We start from the raw sequence: 20,191 nt of genomic DNA, 5'->3' as shown, positions 1-20,191 counted from the left end.
CACCCTGCTTTCTGCACAAGAGCAAGTCACCCTGGGAATTCACTTCAGGAGCTGATTTTTTCTTCAATGTTTATTTTTATTTTTGAGAGAGAGGAAGAGGAGAGAAAAGGAAGGGAGGGGCAGAGAGAGGGGGACAGAGGATCTGAAGCAGGCTCTGTGCTGACAGCAGCAAGCCCGATGTAGGGCTCGAACTCATAAATCATGGGCTGATTTTGATGTATGCAAGAGTAAACCCAAGTTCCTGTCCCCTAAGAACCAACCAGAAATGTGATACCTTTGACCCGCTTCTTTGCACTTCTTTGAAAGTTTGAACTTTGTTTGAGCAATTGACATGGATGGCCAAAAAATCTTGACAACCAGCTTGAAATTTTTTCTCCACAATTATAAGTATTTACCCTGGGGGATAAAAGGGGGGGTGGTGAATGTTCTATAGTATTCCTTTAAGTAATAATATAAATAGCAAAAATATTTTCAATTGTAAGATATAATACAATATAATATAATACTGAATGTAATGTAAATACGGTATTGGGCCCCAGGGAGAAGGGAGCACTCAGGAAGCTGCAGGCAAATACCCAAAGCACAGGAAGACCCAAGGCCCGCTGCTCATGCGAAACCTTCAGATCAGATAAGAAGCTTTGGAAGTTCCTCTTAAAAGACCTTGTTTATGTCCATTATAGCCACTGAATACCACCAAGCTTAGAATTTGGGAGCTTCCAGAGCAACATTTTGCTTTAAGAAGCCCTTGAACCCAGACATATGTTCTGGGTTTTTACCACACACCAGCGAATCTTTTCCCTCATGGCCAGACCACATGGAATAATAGGTCTGGTCTGTGGAAAGAGCACTATGGCTCTCAGTTACCAGTATAAGTGCATTCATTGATCCAGTTTTTTAAAAACTCTGTAATATTAGAGACTTTTTAAGTATAATTTCAAGAATTTAATTTTTTTATTCAAAAAAATTTTTTTAATTTTTTAAATTTTTAAGTAGGCTCCATGTTGGGCATGGAGAACAACACGGGGCTTGACCCTGAGATCAAGACCTGAGCTGAGATCAAGAGCCAGACGCTCAACCGACTGAGCCACCCAGGAGCCCCAAGACTTTAAATTTTTAAAAATTATTCTAAAATCTACCCATCACCAGAATTCACAATGCAAAATTGCTAATAACCTACATTGGGATTACAAGATAGACATGTCCTTAATTTTTCCTGGATCAAATAGTTGCCTGTCTGTATGTAGAAAGGGAAGAGTAGAATGAAACCTCATTTAGTTTCACATTCTCTTCGATGCTTTGAGAGATTGCACTGAAGTCTGTTTTCATTCATCTGAGCACTGATGGATCTGAGAAGAGACCTAACTACCTCTTTATTAGCCAGAAAACAGCATTGCTCTCAAATGTACAACCAGGAATGCACCTTGTAAATAACAGCAGGTATCCCTAAATGGCTAGGGAACATGCTTGGTAGGTTTGAACAACAGCAGGGGGCAGTGTGGTCAGCATGGAGTTCATGAGGGGAAAGAGGCAGCACACTGGACGGGAGGGGGCGGTGCACCTGAGGGCAGATCTACAGGGCATTGCTCTCTTCCCCCTCTGTACTACCCTGCAGATGGACCTGAGATTTTTACCTGTGGCAGAGTCTCACCTGTCCGCACAGACCTTGCTTTGGCAAATCTGAGTCCGTTCACCATTTTCCTCAAGAGGCACCGCTATAGGCTCCATCCCTAATGAACAAAGGTTACAGACAGATTTACCATCACGCAAAAGGAACAACAATATAAGTGTAAGTCCATTATCACAAAGTATACAAGAATTGTCATGACCCTGGAAATTGATTGCATCAAATAATTGGCCAGGTCTTGGAAATCTCTTTGTAACACAGAGATTCTCTTTAGCATGGTCATCACCAACAATAGCTTGTACACCAAACAGCCTTCTTACGGAAGACCCTGCACTCAGGCAGTCACATCCACCGCAGTCACATCCACCACAGTCACATCCACATATATATATTTATATAACACTATAAATCCCTTAGAAGATTTCTCTACCTCTGGGTGACTCTACATACTAAAGCCATTGGTTTCCCTTACATCCTTTAGAAATAGGCAGGCATGAAGATTCATTCTGTAAAGATATCAGCATGGAGCGGTATTTCTCAACAGCTCCTGGGAGTCAGCATCCAATTGGATTCCTGCGCCAATCACTGTTATCATGATGGATAGATAGATAGATAGGTAGACAAGACAGACAGACAGACAGAAATAAAACTGTTACTATGTTAGTGGGGTTGGGAAGCTTTTTTAAAAATTAGTTACATGTATCATATGTATGAAGGAGTATAGAGCATATGTATGTAACAGTTTAAAGAATAATAGTTAACACTCATGTACCCATTAGTCAGCTAAAGTGGTATCCATTCTTTAATAAAATCAGAGTGAGATACGTGGATGAAATGAGAGGAAACTAGCCCAATGCCATTAAGGTGTGAAAGACCTTTGGTAAAGGCTGAAACTGCCAGGCCCTCTGTCACTCTGCACTCCTTGTCCTCCATGAGCCATTAAGAGTATAGGGAAAGGCAGGAAGCCAAGGCACCTGAGCAGAATGTGTGGTGCCCTCTATTCTGCAGACACTCAAAGAAGGAGCTCCTCCTGTGTGACTCACCTGTGCCCTCTAGCCCTCTCAGCATGGCTGCCAGTCACACCGCTCACACTGTCCCTCAGGCAAGCTCATGTCATGCATGCCTGCGTCCCTGCCCCTCTTGGTCCTTCCTCATCACACGGAGCACAACACAGCACAGCAAACTGGTGCATCACAAGCTTCAGATCATGCCTGCTGCTCAGACCCTGTCCATCACAACAGGGCTTTCACCACGACAAAGAAAGAGATGCAACGATTTGAGTATCTAGAATTCCATAGGGAACTACGTCCCCTGCTTGTCTGCACCTTACACATGCACAGCCAGTTCACACTCCTGGCCCTGTGTGGGGAAAGCCAGAATAACTAATCCAGAATGCTCAAAAAGTTCAGAGAAGGAATGTGTTGTGCTGAGTAATTATAGATGCTGTCATGTCAAAGGAGTATGGATGGGAGAAGGATATAGTGGAGGTATGCACACACAGGGGAGAGCAGTACAGCAAGCTTGGAGCATTGGTTATGAGGAAGTAACCACAGCAGTGGGGACAATGTGGACAGTTGCACACCCTGGACAGCCAATGGTAGGCCTGTGCTCAGCCTCTTTGCATCCTTACCCAAGGCTCTAAATAAATCACACAGGGTCTTTGGCCTTTAGCTGCCTTCTTAAAGGTCATTGCAGGCCTCTGGTTAAGACCACAAAGTCTGGAAGCCATCCATGAATTGAACTCAAGGGCCCCCAACAAAGTTCATGGGAAATGAGTTCATTATGTACTAAGCCCTATGCTCAGATCAGAGATACTGAGAAATAAAAAAGCCTGACCTCTGGATGCCTAAAATCTTTGGGAGTGACAAATCACACACATGAAACCATTAAAATGTCCTGTTTTACTATTTATTATTTAGTTTGTCCTGTCATGCATTGCCAAAGGATGCCCTTACTCCACCCACAATGCAGGAGTCCCCTGAAAGTGAGCAGAGTATCTGATACATGGTGGGAGGGGGCACAACACCACCTCACAAAGTGCTGCTGATTTGGAGTGGAAGATATTGGGTATTTGTTTTCTTTCTTTCTCCCATTCTTTACATTCTGGGACAAACCCTACTTAGTCATGATATATATTTTTATGCTTCAGAGAATAGAAAGGAAGAGAAGCAATCTACTCAATTATTTTTGTAAGTTAATATCCTGGGTACCTAAACTTAAATAAGAAAAGCACAGTAAGAGAAGATGATGTATCAATCTCACTAATAAATAGGCAGAAAAAAATACTAAACAAAATATTGGCAAACCAAATCCATCAATGTATCGAAAGATCATTGTCAAGTAGTGTTTTTCCCCCCAAGAGTCCAAGGATAATTTACTACTAGACAATCTACTAGTGTAAGACATCACACTGATAGACTATAGGGAAAAAAATATGATGACCAACAGATGCAGAAAAAGCATTCAATAAGAATTGACTACTAGTCATCATTTGGCTAAATAAGAAAGGAACTACTTTAGCCTGGTAAAGCAAATCTACCAAAAACCTACAGTAAGCATCATTCTTATTTTTGAAACTTTGAAGGCATTCTATTCAAATCAGTAATAAAGAAGGATATCTTCCATCACTGCTCCACCATTATATAAGAAGGCCTTGCCAAAGCTATAAGGTAAGAAACAGAAAGAAGATAAGTAAAAATTAGAAAGATATGATACTACTATTATTAGAAGACAATATACCTCTTTACACAGAATATGCAAGAAAATCTTCAGACCAACTAATAAAACTAATAAGAATTCAGAAAAAGTACTGGGTAAAACATTAACATACAAAAATCAATAGTGTTTCTATATGCATTGATAGCCATTAAAATATTTAATAGAAAAAAGATAGTATTAAAAATATTCCAATAAACTATTACATAGCAAAAAAAGTGTAAAAGTTTCTGGAAAATATTATTAAATTTTGGAGTAATTAAAAAAGTCTTAAATGGAGAGAAACACTGTAAATAAAAGACTGGATATTATATGATGTAAGTTCTTTTGAAATTAATATATGATACTACAATCAAAATATGATTACAAATATATGACTGCAAAATATGTGATTTTGCAATAAAAATCCCAACAGGACACACCAATAAATATACAGAGATTGTCAAAGTGGATAAAAAAGCACGAGCCAATTGTATGCTGGATACAGGAAACTCACTTTAAATATAGTGATATAGGCAGATTAAGAGTAAAAGAGCTAAAAGGCATCCAAATTGGCCAGGAGGAGGTCAAACTTTCACTCTTCGCAGATGACATGATACTCTATATGGAAAACCCAAAAGATTCCACCAAAAAACTACTAGAACTGATCCATGAATTCAGCAAAGTTGCAGGATATAAAATCAATGCACAGGAATCGGTTGCATTCCTATACACCAACAATGAAGCGACAGAAAGAAATCAAGGAATCAATCCCATTTACAGTTGCACAAAAACCATAAAATACCTAGGAATAAATCTAACCAAAGAGGTGAAAAATCTATACACTGAACACTATAGAAAGCTTATGAAAGAAATTGAAGAAGACACAAAAAAATGGAAAAAGATTCCATGCTCCTAGATAGGAAGAACATATATTGTTAAAATTTTGATACTACCCAAAGCAAACTACACATTCAATGCAATCCCTATCAAAATAACACCAGCATTCTTCACAGAGCTAGAACAAATAATCCTAACATTTGTATGGAACCAGGAAAGACTTCTAATAGCCAAAGCAATCTTGAAAAAGAAAACCAAAGCAGGAGGCATCACAATCCCAGACTTCAAGCTATACTACAAAGCTGTAATCATCAAGACAGTATGGTACTGGCACAAGAACAGACACTCAGATCAATGGAACAGAATAGAGAACCCAGAAATGGACCCACAAACATATGGCCAACTAATCTTTGACAAAGCAGGAAAGAATATCCAATGGAATAAAGACAGTCTCTTCAGCAAGTGGTGCTGGGAAAACCGGATGGCAACATGCAGAAGAATGAACCTGGACCACTTTCTTACACCATACACAAAAATAAACTCAAAATGGATGAAAGACCTCAATGTAAGACAGGAAGCCACCAAAATCCTCGAGGAGAAAGCAGGCAAAAACCTCTGTGATCTTGGCTGCAGCAACTTCTTACCCAACACGTCTCCAGAGGCAAGGGAAACAAAAGCAAAAATGAACTACTGGGACCTCATCAAAATAAAAAGCTTCTGCAGAGCAAAGGAAACAATCAGCAAAACTAAAAGGCAACCAAGAGAATGGGAGAAGATATTTGCAAACGACATATCAGATAAAGGGTTAGTATCCAAAATCTATAAAGAACTTACCAAATTCAACACCCAAAAAACAAATAATCCAGTGAAGAAATGGGCAAAACACATGAATAGACACCTCTCCAAAGAAGACATCCAGATGGCCAACCAACACATGAAAAAATGCTCAACATCACTCATCATCAGGGAAATACAAATCAAAACCACACTGAGATATCACCTCACACCTGTCAGAATGGCTAACATTAACAACTCAGGCAACAACAGATGTTGGTGAGGATGCAGAGAAAGAGGATCTGTTTTGCATTGTTGGTGGCAATGCAAGCTGGTGCAGCCACTCTGGATAACAGTATGGAGGTTCCTCAAAAAACTAAAAATAGAACTACCCTACGACCCAGCAATTGCACCACTAGGCATTTATCCACGGGATACAGGTGTGCTGTTTCGAAGGGACACATGAACTCCCATGTTTATAGCAGCACTATCAACAATAACCAAAGTATGGAAAGAGCCCAAATGGCCATCAATGGATGAATGGATAAAGAAGATGTGGTATATATATATACAATGGAGGATTACTCAGCAATCAAAAAGAATGAATCTTGCCATTTGCAACTACGTGGATGGAACTAGAGGGCATTATGCTAAGTGAAATTAGTCAGTCAGAGAAAGACAAAAATCATATGACTTCACTCATATGAGGACTTTAAGACACAGAACAGATGAACACAAGGGAAGGGAAGCAAAAATAATATAAAAACAGGGAGGGGGACAAAACAGAAGAGACTCATAAATATGGAGAACAAACAGAGGGTTACAGGAGGAGTTGTGGGAGGGGGGATGGGCTAAATGGGTAAGGAATCTACTCCTGAAATCATTGTTTCACTATATGCTAACCAATTTGGATGTAAATTTTAAAAAATAAAAAATAAAATTAAAAAAAAGTAAAAGAGCCATCCAGAAGGTATAAAGACAACCTACAGAATGGGAGAAAATATTTGAAAATCATAGATCTGAAAAGGGACTTCTACACAGAATGTATAGAGGACACTTACAACTCAATAATTCAAAAATAAACAAGCAAAGAATCTTAATAGATATTTTTCTGAAGAAGATATACAAATGACCTATAAACATATGAAAATATAATCATTAAGGAAATGCAAATCAAAGCCACATACGTACCACTACACACCATTCTGATGGCTATTAAAAAACAAAAGCAACAGAAAATAATAAGTGTTGAGGACGTGGAGAAATTAAAACCACCATACATTGCTGGTGGGCATATAAAATCGTGATGCAGCCACTTTGGAAATGCTGAACACAGAGTTCCCACATGACCCAGCAATTCTACCCTTCGGTACAGACCCAGGAAAATTGAAAACATGTCCACACAAAAACTTGTACACAAATGTTCACAGCAGCATGATTTCAAATAGCCAAAAAGTGGAAACAATCTAAATATCCTTCAACTAATAAATGAATTTTTAATGGTATATCCATGCAATGGAATATTATTCGACAATATAGATGACCCTCAAAAACATGATGCTAAGTGAAAGAAGCCAGTCACATACAACACAATCCCATTTATATGAAGCATTCAGAAGAGGCAATTGTGAATACACCAAAAAACTCCTGAACTATACACTTCCCACTAGCCACATTTCATGTGCTCAATAGCCACAGGTAACTAATGGCTACCAATCTGGACTAAATAGATACTGAACATTTCCATCATCAAATAAAGTTCCATTGCACAGAGCTGATCTACGCTTTTATATATATTAGATAGTTCATAACAAAAAATCAACAAGGAAGAATTAAAGTTTGAGTACATATCATGACAGGTGATGGAAATAAAGAGAATATAAGTAAAAAGATAAATCAAATTTTATATTTCTTTATTTTTCGAGTGATTCATTAGATCTTTACCTCTCTCCAGAAATTTCTCTAAACACAAGGAGCAGAAACATTTTGTTGTCTTTCAGACATCATTTCACTTCCATCAGGATTATTTTAATATTTGGCAGAGGAAAACCTATTATTTTTCTCTCATGGGAGAAGAAAAGCTACTCTTGACAGTTAATTCGTAAAGACGAACCCAGTTTTCGCACCTTTGGCTTTGATGACCATGATCTTTTGCTGCAGGTCAATGAAGGGCTGGATCAGGCAGAGCCGGGGTTCCTGCTTCTGACTCAGGCAAACGCCATTGTGATTCACAACCATCCAGCTCCGGTCATACAACAGCCCTTGGCTTCCTATAGGCCACTCCGTCACCTAAAGAAAAAGGTAAGTATTTTAGGGCACGGCTCCTCAAAAATGGTCTTCACATTATTGCACAGTGGCTGCACAAGTACAGACAATCTTCCCGAATTCAGGACATACTCTTGGAGGAGGAAATGAAGGAAAAAAAGAAAGTAAAGCAAAGAAGACAATGCAAAGAGACCGTGAGAGAGCTAGATACCTTCCATTCACCCTCCAGATCCACTTCTTACCTTTCTCCTCTTCGAGCTGTCTTTTTTTTTTTTTAACTTGTTTTATTTTTTATTTTTTAAAATTTACATTCAGATTAGCATATAGTGAAACAAAGATTTCAGGAGTAGATTCCTTAGTGCCCCTTATCCATTTAGCTCATCCCGCCTCCCACAACCCCTCCAGTAACCCTCAGTTTGTTCTCCGTATTTATGAGTCTCTTCTGTTTTGTCCCCCTCCCTGTTTTTATATTATTTTTGCTTCCCTTCCCTTGTGTTCATCTGTTCTGTGTCTTAAAGTCCTCATATGAGTGAAGTCATATGATTTTTGTCTTTCTCTAATTTCGCTTAGCATAATACCCTCTTGTTCCATCCACATAGTTGCAAATGGCAAGATTCATTCCTTTTGATTGCCGAGTAATCCTCCATTGTATATATATATATATATATATATATATATATATATATATATATATACCACATTTTCTTTATCCATTCATCCATTGATGGCCATTTGGGCTCTTTCCATACTTTGGCTATTGCTGATAGTGCTGCTATAAACATAGGGGTGCATGTGTCCCTTCGAAACAGCACAGCTGTATCCCGTGGATAAATGCCTAGTAGTGCAATTGCTGGATCGTAGGGTAGTTCTATTTTTAGTTTTTTGAGGAACCTCCATACTGTTTTCCAGAGTGGCTGCACCAGCTTGCATTCCCATCAAGCTGTCTTTTACGTGGATAATGTATGTGCATGGAGCAACATTCAGAGAGAACAAAAGTGTGCATGGAAAGTACGTCTCCACCCCACCCAGTCCCCAAGCTCCCCTTCCCATAAGCCTCCATCACTCCTGCTTTCTGTATATCCTTCCACAGTGGTGAATTCCTGTACAGGCATACCCTGATACTGCAGACATATTTCTTGCACAAATTATGGCTACACTGGAGTGGTCACTGAGTTGATCCACTTTAAGTATACAAGTTTTCCCGAATTCTTCATATTTCTACAAAATTAAAATGTAAATTACACCCACTGCCTATATAGATCTTGCAATCTAATACCACTCTCCAATATAAAAGAACTGGGATTCCTTGGAGAAATGGTTGATTCTAGGACTGGATCAGGAGAATCTGGTGGTGGTAGAAAGGTAAGGAAGTATTCAAAAAACAGAATGATGGGAGTATGGCAAAGGGATGCAGGAGTCAACTGAAAGCATGCCTCTGGCCAAGACTGCTCAAAACAATTTGAGCAAAAATAAGAATAATGATGTAGTATTGGATTATAACCCAACATACAAAATAAATATTCATGAGTCAATACCAAAATAAATAAATGCTTGAATAAATAATAAATACACAAATACGTAAATAAGAAAAGTTAAATCTCCTATACAGAAGAACCTCAAAGAATCGATGTAGATGTTCCCTGCTCAAGAAGGTGGAGCCTAACTCCCCACTCCTTGCATGTGGGCTATACTTACTGACTTGCTTCCAAAGAGTTCAGTATGGAAAGGGGGTAGAGGAGAAACTTTACAGTGAACAAACTTGGCAAACATCATCTCAACCTGGATGATGAGGGTTCACATCAATAGTGATGTCATGTTGATAGTATGTACTAATGATATGTTTTGTTATGATATGATATGATATGATATGATATGATATATGATATATATGATATGATGAGAATAACACTTTACCTCTGTGGTCTTCCTCCCCCAAAAAAGCCCATAACCCCTGTCTAATCATGAGAAAAACCTCAGACAAACCCAAACTGAGGGACATGCTAAAAAAATACCTGACCAGTACTTCTCAAAACTGTCAAAGTCATCAAGAATAAGGAAAGTCTGAGAAACTGGTACAGCCCATACAAGCCTAAGGAGACATGACCGTTAAATATACTATGACATCCTGGATGAGATCCTGGAACAGAAAAAGGGCATTAGGGGAAAAATGACGACATTTAATTGAAGTATGACCAGGTCTTCATAGTAGCTTTGTCCACAGCTTAGTTGCTAACAGCACTCATGTGACAGCACATGCACAGTAGCCCCATAAGTGAGGGCTCTTCTGGAGCCAGCTCTCCACTGAAGAGAAGCACAGGCGAAGGTGGAAAAAACGCTTGTGAAATAGTTAAGAGACAATCATTCTTGAACCAGTTGTGAATCAATTTCATGCAATTGTTTTCCTCTGAGCACTAGATTCAGCTACCCGAAAGAACCTGAAGACTTCATTTGCGGGTAACAAAGAAAGGGAAGCAATTTTTAATGAAGGAGCATTTTGGGGAGTGGGTCTTCCAGTAGAGGACATCAGGGAAGACCAAGGCACCACAGAAAGTAAAGGAGAAGAGCTGCCTGGCACAGGGGGAGGGTGCAGAACTCAAGGAGGAAGAATACAGGAAATGAAAATGTCATGTAATGGGGGGTGGGAGTACTCTGGAGACTGAGACCTGGGTTTAAATCCCACCTCAACCATTATTAACTTTGAACAACTTCCAAACCTTCCTGAGTCTTGGCTTTGTCATAGGTAAGATGGACATTATTCTCATTTCTCATAGTATTGGCTAAAAACTAAAATGAAATATAAAATGTAAAGCAACTAAAATATATCAGATAATCAATAGATGTTAATCCCTTTACCTCTCCCATCAATTTTTCTTGTGTATCAAATACTCTGTCCATAAACTGTAGCTGATTCTGTTAGTACAACACCCGAGCTCAGCAATATTAGGGTCTATTTAAGCCTTTATGGGTGAGCCCAGAAACCATCATTAAATCATTATTTCTATAGGAAAACATGTTTTGAATTACAAATCGCTTTTTAGAAGACAATGTATTACTGGAGACAATTCTCCATGGTCTCTCGTTTCTGCTGTGTGTCTGCTGTAACAAGCAGAAACACTCATTTCCCTTTTGTTCCAGACTACCTTTTTGAAGATGTTTGTATAACCTCTGGGGAGGAGGACAGGTTTGCTCATAGTCCAGTATTATAATGTCTTCCTCCAGAGCAACAGCCAGGCAGGTTTACTCGCATCCCATTATGAAAACAAGTCAGGTTCCCTGAGCGAGGGGTTCCTCAGCTATGTGCACAGCATCCACCTGGGCCCCTCTGTACCCCCTGTTGGGACTTGGGGGGCACAGAGAAGGAACCCGAACACGAAGCTCATGCTACCTGCTGTTCTGTGAGTAATAAAGCCCTTTATCTCTGAACCGGGAGTCTCGTGCCTTTTGCCAGCATTGAGGACACTGTGGTAGGCTATCTTGTTAGTTTACAAGGAGGGTAAACTTCAGACTCTTCACAGTTCTTCACAACTATTTGTTCAAATAGGTCTATAATTTTCTATCCTTTAATTTGTCACCTTAAAATTTAATGTGTTGGCTTCCCCCTTCTTCCTTTCTTCTTCCTCTTCATCTGAGCCAAGCTTTCAGCCAGTGTGCACGTGCTAAAGGAGAGGGGAACCCCAGTAAGGTGGGGTTTGGTTACATACGGTGGAGTTGAGCAAATAAACATCTGTTGAAGATATGGAAGCCAGGTTTCTCAAAGGGGTTGCAAGTATGGAAAGGGGGATAGATAGAATAAACTCTGTGGCGTTGGAGTGAAAGTGGAGGTGTTAGTGGGAAATCAGGAGCATGGCTAGCTGACATAGGTGATACACGGAGAGATAGATAGATAGATAGATAGATAGATAGATAGATAGATAGATACAGATGTGTGTGTACACACAAGTATGCAGAGTATTCCAAAAGTCTTAAGACATACATATATGTGGTAGACAGAATAATGGTACCCCCAAACATGTTCACATCCTAATCCCTGGAATTAGGCAAAAGGGACTTGCAGGCATGATTAAAGCTGAGGACCCTGAGATGGGGAGAGCTTCCTGGATTATCCAGGTGGGCCCAATCTCATCAGATAAGTCCTGTTAAAAGTTTACGATAATTTGTCACAGCAGCAAATATTTCTAAGCTCTGTACACTGAGAGGGCTTGGGAGTAATAACATCCCAGAAGCAAGAATCAGACCTAGCAACCAAATATATGTTTCTCAGCATCATTTATTGTCTAATATAAGAAGTGAAGTGCCTTGATGAAATTGTCAACTCCATTTCTCAGGCAGGGGAAATACAGAGTGAGTCTAGAAGCTATTGTTGCACCAGAAAGTAAGGGAATGCTCAAAGAATGATGGGGGCATATCAAAGGACACAGGATCTGACTTGAAGGAGCTCCTAGTGGCCAAGTCTGTGGCAATTTAAGCATCACAATAAATATCGATGAGCACCTGGGTGGCTCAGGCATCCAACACTTGATTTCAGCTCAGGTCATGATCTCACAGGACATGATTGAGTCCTGTGTCTGGCTCTGTGCTGAATGTGGTGCCTGATTGGGATTCTCTCTCTCTGCCTCTCCCCTGCTCATGTGCGCATGCTCTCTCTCTCTCAAAATAAATAAATAAACATTTTAAAAAATAAATTAAAAAATAAGTACTGATAATGATGGGTTGTAACTTTTTGAGCAAAATAAGAATACATGAGTTCATGCAGATACAAAAAGAGAGACAGAAGAATAAATGATGAAATAAATATGGAAGAAAGAAAGGTCTATCCTATAATAGAATACCTACTGATAAATCTAGAAGGAATGATAGAATTTCTTAAATTACCATTTTGCAGTCATCATACCAATGACTGATTAGGCACCGATGTAGGTTTCCCACCAATAGATGCTAAATCTAGTGAATAAGAGTTTGACAAGGAACAGGGTATTGACATGTTCTCAAACTATCCCTCCACAAATATTGATTAATTATTTATTAATGAACTTAATAGTAGAGAAACCTGGCAGACCCCATGTTAAGCAAGTGATAAAAGTTAAGTCACCAGCATTGGAACAAATCAACAGTATGTCTCCTTCTGGGATGCACTGAGAAAGCATAGTACGACTCTTACAGAATTTCTGCCCAAAATACAGAAATCATAAGGAAACCTCAGATAATACCATCACATGGGTGGTTAGGAGGACTTGGGAGGTGACGAGGTCATGAGGGTGGAGCTGTCATGTGATTAAAGGTCTTATAAAAGAGGCCCCAGAGAGCTCTGCCACATGAAGACACAGTGAGAAAACTCTATGAGGGGTGCCTGGATGGCTCAGTCGGTTAAGTGTCTGAATTCAGTGCAGGTCATGATCTCACGGTTTTTGAGTTCGAGCCCTGCATCAGGCTCTGTGCTGACAGCTCAAAGCCTGGAGCCTCCTTCAGATACTGTGTCCCTCTCTCTCTCTCTGCCTCTCCCCGACTAGTACTCTATCTCTCTATCGCTCAAAGATAAATAAACATTAAAAAAAAAAGAAGAAGAAAAAGAAAAGAAAACTCTATGAATGAGAGGTGAGCCCCCATTGGACATCAAAACTGCCAGCACCTAGATCTTAGATTTTCAGCCTCCAGAACCATGAGAAATAAATATTTGTTGTTTACAAGCCACACAGTTGATGATACTTTGCTAGAGCAGCCTGAATGGACTAAGATATCCATCCACCAGAACTCTCTCGTACACCCCACGTCTTGCCTTGTTGGCCCTTATCACCAGTGTGATTCTGTTCATAGGTGGTGTTTGGTCCTGTGTCTGTTTCCCTTCTGAGATGTTGCACTCTCTGAGGGAAGAACAATTTCCATTTGCTCATCAAAATGGTGCTGGCCCAAGGCCTGGCAGGTAGCAGGTGCTTGGTATGCAGTTGTAGAATGAGCAGATGAATAGAAGACCTTTAGCAAACCTTGTTGAGTATCAGTGTCCCCATCTGTAAAATGGGACACTAATTCCCACCCAGAGTATCTCCCCTATGTGGCCGTCTTATGGAACATGACCTGTCCGTGAAAATAAGAGTGCTGACACACAGGGGAAACATGGACTCCACATCCTCCTCCATTAGAGAGTGAAGGTGAACCTGCCTGTTTATGGTCTCCTTAGAGCACAGGCTCCCATGGGGCCACCCTGAAAGGCAGGCCACAAACAGCCATGACCATGATATCTCTGACTAGGAACCAGCAAGCCTGTTATCCCAGAGCCTCAGGAGTCTGAGACCTTTGCCTGGGACTTGGGACACACTCAGATTATAGGAAGATAGCCTCGGTTTGGCCATAGAGGGGTATCAGGACTGACTGGTCAGTCTCAAGACATAATGTAGTTCATATCCACAGGGAGGGTTGAGCAGAACAAGTCACATAAAAGCATTGACCCAAGGAATCAGCAGACCTGGGCTAAAATCTTTACTCTATCATTGGTTACTAGGCAAAGTACCTAACCTCAATAGCCCTCAGGCTCCATATCTATTAAATGGAGATGACATTACCACACACTGCAAATTGTTGTTTTATTTTTTTAACTTTTTAAAAAATATTTTATTTGTTTTCAGAGAGAGACAGAACATGAACAGAGGAGGGACAGACACACACACACACACACACACACACACACACACACACACACACAGAATCCGAGGCAGGCTCCAGGCTCTGAGCCATCAGCACAGAGCCTGACGTGGGGCTCGAACCCACGAACCGTGAGATCATGACCTGAGCCGAAGGCAGACGCTCCAGCGACTGAGCCACTCAGGCGCCCCACATATTATTGTTTCAAAGATGGAACCAAACAAAGCAGGTAAAATGCTTCCGCAGGGAACCAGCACATACACTCGGTGAAACTTACGTCCATAATTATGCAGAGTAACTAGGTATCCACCATTCAGAAACAGGGCCTCTCAGGAGTCCTAAGCAGAGCCATGTTCAAAAGTCAGCCCAGACCAAGAGAGGCAGGAGAACTACTCTTCATATGTCACAGTACTCTGAATATTATTTTGATTTTCTGCATGCTTTGCTTTCTGTACTTTTTTCTTCACTTTATCAAAACAATGTCATAAAGTAAACAAACAAACAAACAAAAAAGCAGTCTCGGTGCTGCCATTAAAACCCTTACCTCAAATGCAGCACAGGATTTAATCGGGTAGAGGTAAAGGTTGGTGATGACACGTGGCCCAAGGCCCCCATCCAGGACTCCTGCTGCTTTCTCTGAAGGGGTCTGCTGGGTTCTGGTGGCCATCAGCAGAGGTGGGCGCAAACCCACTGCAGCCACAGTGGTAGGCAAGTCGTTGGAAACCCCAGAGTCTGTGGGAGCATCTTCCCGAGGTGAGGAACTACATCTGTCCACGGTGGCAGGCACAGCGTCCTGAGCCTCGCTCTCTGATGGGGCTCCCACCTCCCCAGGGGTGGTCTGAGGAAGAGGCTGGCCATCACACTGGTGCAGTTGCATTGCTATGATGAACCTGAGAAAGGCCTGAGCATCCTCAAGTGTAGACATATATCCAAAAGAAATCCTCACAGATCCTGTAGGATGCCCATCTATGAGGTCCACATCGTCTCCACAGACGTGACCAGCCTAGAATAAAAGGGAAATAAGTCATTCAGAGTGACTCATTCCTCAGGGATAAATCAGAAATGGTTTTGTAGAAGAAAACTAACCCAGGAAAACAAAATGGCCAACACTAATATGTGCTGTGTGCCTGAGGCAGGGTTTCCTGAGGACAAGGACTCCCTTTCTAGAGTCTCACTTTGCTCAAGTATAAATTGGGGTCAATACCAATCTCAAGGGATCATTATAAAGTTTAAAAGAAATACGTCAGGGAAGGCATTTACCCAGAACCACACACAATGCCAACCCACAGATCCCTCAAAAGATGGACCGAAGTTTCAGAAGCACTATGGGTCAGCTTCTTGGTCTACCCAGGGCTGTGGCAGGAGAAACACCTTCTGGCTGCTCCCTGGAGCCTCCCTCAGAACCAAAGGGAGGGTCATGTCCCTGATAGCTGCCCTTGACAACAAGGCCAGACAGACATGCTCCCTCTGGGAGTGACCAGACGAGGCCTATCCAAAGCCAAAGGCAGGCTGGGTGCTCCTACTGGAGAGGGGGAGAGAAAAGGCAAGAAGTCTCCAAGCCTCTCCAAGCTGGGCTGCCCAGGGTCGGTCATTGCTCTGCCCACCCACCTCCCTCAGTACTGAACCCAGGCCAGCCACCCAAGAGCTGGGGCCACAGTACTCTGCAGGATCAAATATTATATCTGGAACTGCATTTGTTTGTATTCCGGGACTTCCTCTCTCTTTTGAAATAAAATCCAGTTCGTGGTTGGTTGGGATCTAGTATATACAATATTTAATGACAACAAAAGAAACTCAAGTTAGAAACTACTCCAAACTAAATAAGAGTTCTTTGTCACTTGAACAATTCTTATCTTTGCCACTTGAACTATTCTTATGAAATGGTTCAAAATATTAGCTGTACCCTGAAGTGAAAAACCTCAGCCAGGAGGAGAGGCAGGGATGAGAGGATTCTGGGAGATGCAGACTGGCCCCTGGAAGAGTTTGTCCCCTCGCCCAGCGATGAGCTAACTCTAGTGTGGAGATGTTCTGGTAGGACTGAACTAGGTAAGGGCCCTCTGCACATAGAAGCACATTCTTGCGTATGCTTGCCCCCTGTTAACACCCATATTCTGCCTTTAAATTTTTGCCCTCAAAGCAAAATATGAATGCTACAGCGGTGCTATGTTTTCTTTTTTTGTTGACCCCTTTTCCTTCACAGATCCACAGGGTGGGCTCGGAGAAATGAGCCCAGCCCACAGAACCAGCCCTCACCCCAGCCATGAGACCAGCCTCCAGGGTGGCTGAAGATGCCACCACTGGGTCTTGCTGAGCACCATTACCAACCTCAAGATGCTTCCTGACCATCTCGTCGCTTATCCCCAGGTGCCTCTGGCAGGCCCCAGTGTTACAGAAGCAGCCAGTTCGCACATGGATGTTGTAAAGACTGGCCATCTTATCCACCTGTGGGGTCAATATGACACGAAACCAGTGTTAAGGATGTCGTTTTATTCTGATCACCTGCATCAGTATCTGGACCTCTTTCCTAACAAGAAAATGAAAATATGAGCTTGGAATTTTGCTCCCAAGTGCCATGATCTGTCATGGGTTTACTAAAATGTCACTGATAATTACAGTTTATCCAGATGGATTATAATGTATGCTTGATAAAACTGAAAATACAAAATTCAGGCCAAACTCCCAAGTTAGGAGCTTATGTTTCAACAAATAGTACCATTAAAAATGAACAGAAGATTCGAATAAACATTTTTCCAAAGAGGACATACGAATGGCCAAGAGGTACATGAAAAGATGTTTAATATCACTAGTCATCTAGCAAATGCAAGTCAAAGGAACAATGAAATATCACTGCACACCTCTTACAAAGAAAACAGAAATAACAAGTGTTAGAAACAATGTAGAGAAAGGGAACCCTCATGCTCTGTTGGTGAGAATGTAAATTGCCACAGCCTCTGTGGAAAACAGTATAAAGGCTCCTCAAAAAATTGAAAGTAGAACTACCCTGTGATCTAGCAATCCCTTGTGAGTATTTATCTGAAGAAAATGAAAATATTATCTTGAAAATATATGTGCACCCCATGTTCCTCGCAGCATTACTTACAACATCTAAGACATGAAAACAACTTAAGTATCTATCAAAGGATGAAGAAAATTGGTATACAGTTACAATGGAATATTTTTCAGTCATAAAAAAAGAAAACAAGGAAATTTATCATTTGTGACAACATGGATGGACCTTGAGGACATGATGCTAAGAGAAATAAGTCAGACATAGACAGGGACATGAGTGGGGGATGGGCTAAGTGGGTGATAGGCATTAAGGAGGGCACATATGATGAGCACCAGGCATTATAGGTAAGTGATGAATCACTAAATTGTACTTCTGAAACCATTATTATAATATATGTTAACTAACTTGGATTTAAATTTTTTAAAAATCAGACACAACTTTAAAAAAAAGGCAAAGACAAATACTGTATGATATCACTTATAGGTGGAACCAAAAAAAAAAAAAATCAAACTCATCGATATGGAGAACAGACTGGTGGCTGTCAGAGGTGTGGGTGGGCAAAATGAGTAAAGGTGGTCAAAAGATACAAACTTCTAAACTTCTAGTTACAAGATAAATAAGTCCTAGGGATGTAATGTACAGCATAGTGACTATAATTGACGATACTGTTATAATGTGTGTTTGAAAGTTGCTAAGAGAGTAAATCTTAAAAGTTGTCATCACAAGAAAAAAAATGTGTAACTATGTATGGTGATGGATGTTAACTGGTCGTACTGTAGTCATCATTTTACATTGTATACATATATCAAATAATTATGTTGTGCACCTAAAAGCAATACAATATTATACGTCAATTTTATCTCAATTTTGTTTCAATTTGACAGAGACAGTGCCAGTGTGCATGCAAGCAGAGGAGGGGCAGAGGGAGAAAGAGAGAGAGAATCCCAAGCAGGCTCCCTGCCCAGCATGGGAGCCTCCGATGTGAGGCTCGATCCCACGACCCTGGGAACGTGACCTGAGCCAAAATCAAGAGTCAGACATTCAACCGACTGAGCCACGCAGGTGCCCCAATTTTATCTCAATTTTTTAAAATAATAACTTAATTTTCTTAAACAGGGCCCATAGGCTCCCGTGAGATTCGCAGCCTGGATGTGGAGTGGCTCCTTGGCATCCTCTGCACAGGGTTGATCACAGAATAGTCCCCAGCTGAGCTACCCCTCGGAGCAGCCTTGTCAGGGTGCACAGCCTGGCCTACACACATTACTGTGTTGACACTGTGCATTATCAATTTGCTCTCCATCGAGTCCCTTACTCGGGGTTGAATCACAGAATTGCTGTTCAATCTATAAGTTCCAAGGCTCTTTCTTGTCTCCTGAAGACTCTGGGAGGTGATCTGCTTTCACTCAAGGCTCAAAGGCAGGGCTAGCATGAGGGATAGTTGCCGGGTTCCTCTGGCTATGAGTCGAGGGATCCTTTCTCCCAAGGGTCTAGGAGCCTGATGAGAGTCCTCAGCCTGGGTGACTTAGGCTAAACTCAGGGGAGTCACCTAACTGCATTTGGGAAAACAAACACGTCGTGCCCAGCTGGGAAAACCTTTGAAACTTTTCTCCCTGGGAATTCACAGTGTAGGGTGGCCAGAGGCAGCCAGGAGCAGTACGGTGCTCTCCACAGACCACAGGCCACCACACGACCAGCACATGCTCCCAGCCAGGCTGTGCACAGCAATGGTGCCTCCCACCCTGTTGAGACCATGGCTGTCTTCATTTTAGCTGTCTTCCCTGGACTATCAGAGAAGAAGCCATTGTCTGGGTTGAACTGAGGGGGACTCAGGAAAACAACTCTGCTCCTTTACTCTGGGCAAGTAGCTCAGTGATGTGGAGGCCTGCTAATGAAATCCAGGTGTCCCCTGGCTCTTTGATCTGAGACCTAGCAGCACCACTGGGTCTGGCCCACTCCATCTCCAGAGTCAGGTGGTCTCCATTCAACGGGCAGCTGCTAGGGAAGTCCCCTCATTGCCCCACCCCAACTCCTGCCAAACAGAATTAGAAGGCTCCAGTGGCCATGCCACCCCCACCCCACATTCACTGTTCCAGTTACCACTGCCGTGACACAAGCCACCAAACGTGGGGGGATAAAGTAGCAGCCATTTTATTGTGCTCACAGCTACAGTAGGTCAAGAATTCAGAAAGAGCACAGAGGAGTCACTTGACTCTGCTCCATGATTTCTCAAGTCCCAGCTGGGAAGTCTGTGAGGCTGGGAGTGACATTGTGTCTGGGGGTTGGGATCATCTGGAGACTTACTTATGCATGTGTGTGTCTGGTCCCCCAGCCAGGAAGGCTCAAAGCAGGAC

The 20,191-nt window shown here is 41.6% G+C and overlaps 1 protein-coding gene across 5 annotated transcripts in view; it reads right to left on the bottom strand.

Moving 5' to 3' along the window:
- Window positions 1–20,191, bottom strand: part of MOCOS (molybdenum cofactor sulfurase) — a 57,501-nt gene that overhangs the window by 18,310 nt on the left and 19,000 nt on the right. For all 5 annotated transcript variants that reach the window (XM_025931303.2, XM_086682765.1, XM_086682767.1 and 2 more), the window contains 5 exons: window positions 17,156–17,272; window positions 15,375–15,833; window positions 8,059–8,221; window positions 1,649–1,727; window positions 275–396 (listed from right to left, as the gene is read on the bottom strand). In XM_025931303.2, the coding sequence (XP_025787088.1) occupies window positions 275–396; window positions 1,649–1,727; window positions 8,059–8,221; window positions 15,375–15,833; window positions 17,156–17,272 (940 nt within the window). The remainder of the gene's footprint in view (window positions 1–274; window positions 397–1,648; window positions 1,728–8,058; window positions 8,222–15,374; window positions 15,834–17,155; window positions 17,273–20,191) is intronic.

This window comes from Puma concolor, chromosome D3 (genome assembly GCF_028749965.1).
Source record: "Puma concolor isolate L17-30 chromosome D3, mPumCon1.1.hap2, whole genome shotgun sequence".
NCBI lineage: Eukaryota > Metazoa > Chordata > Mammalia > Carnivora > Felidae > Puma > Puma concolor.
This window is presented reverse-complemented; position numbering and strand designations above follow the sequence as displayed.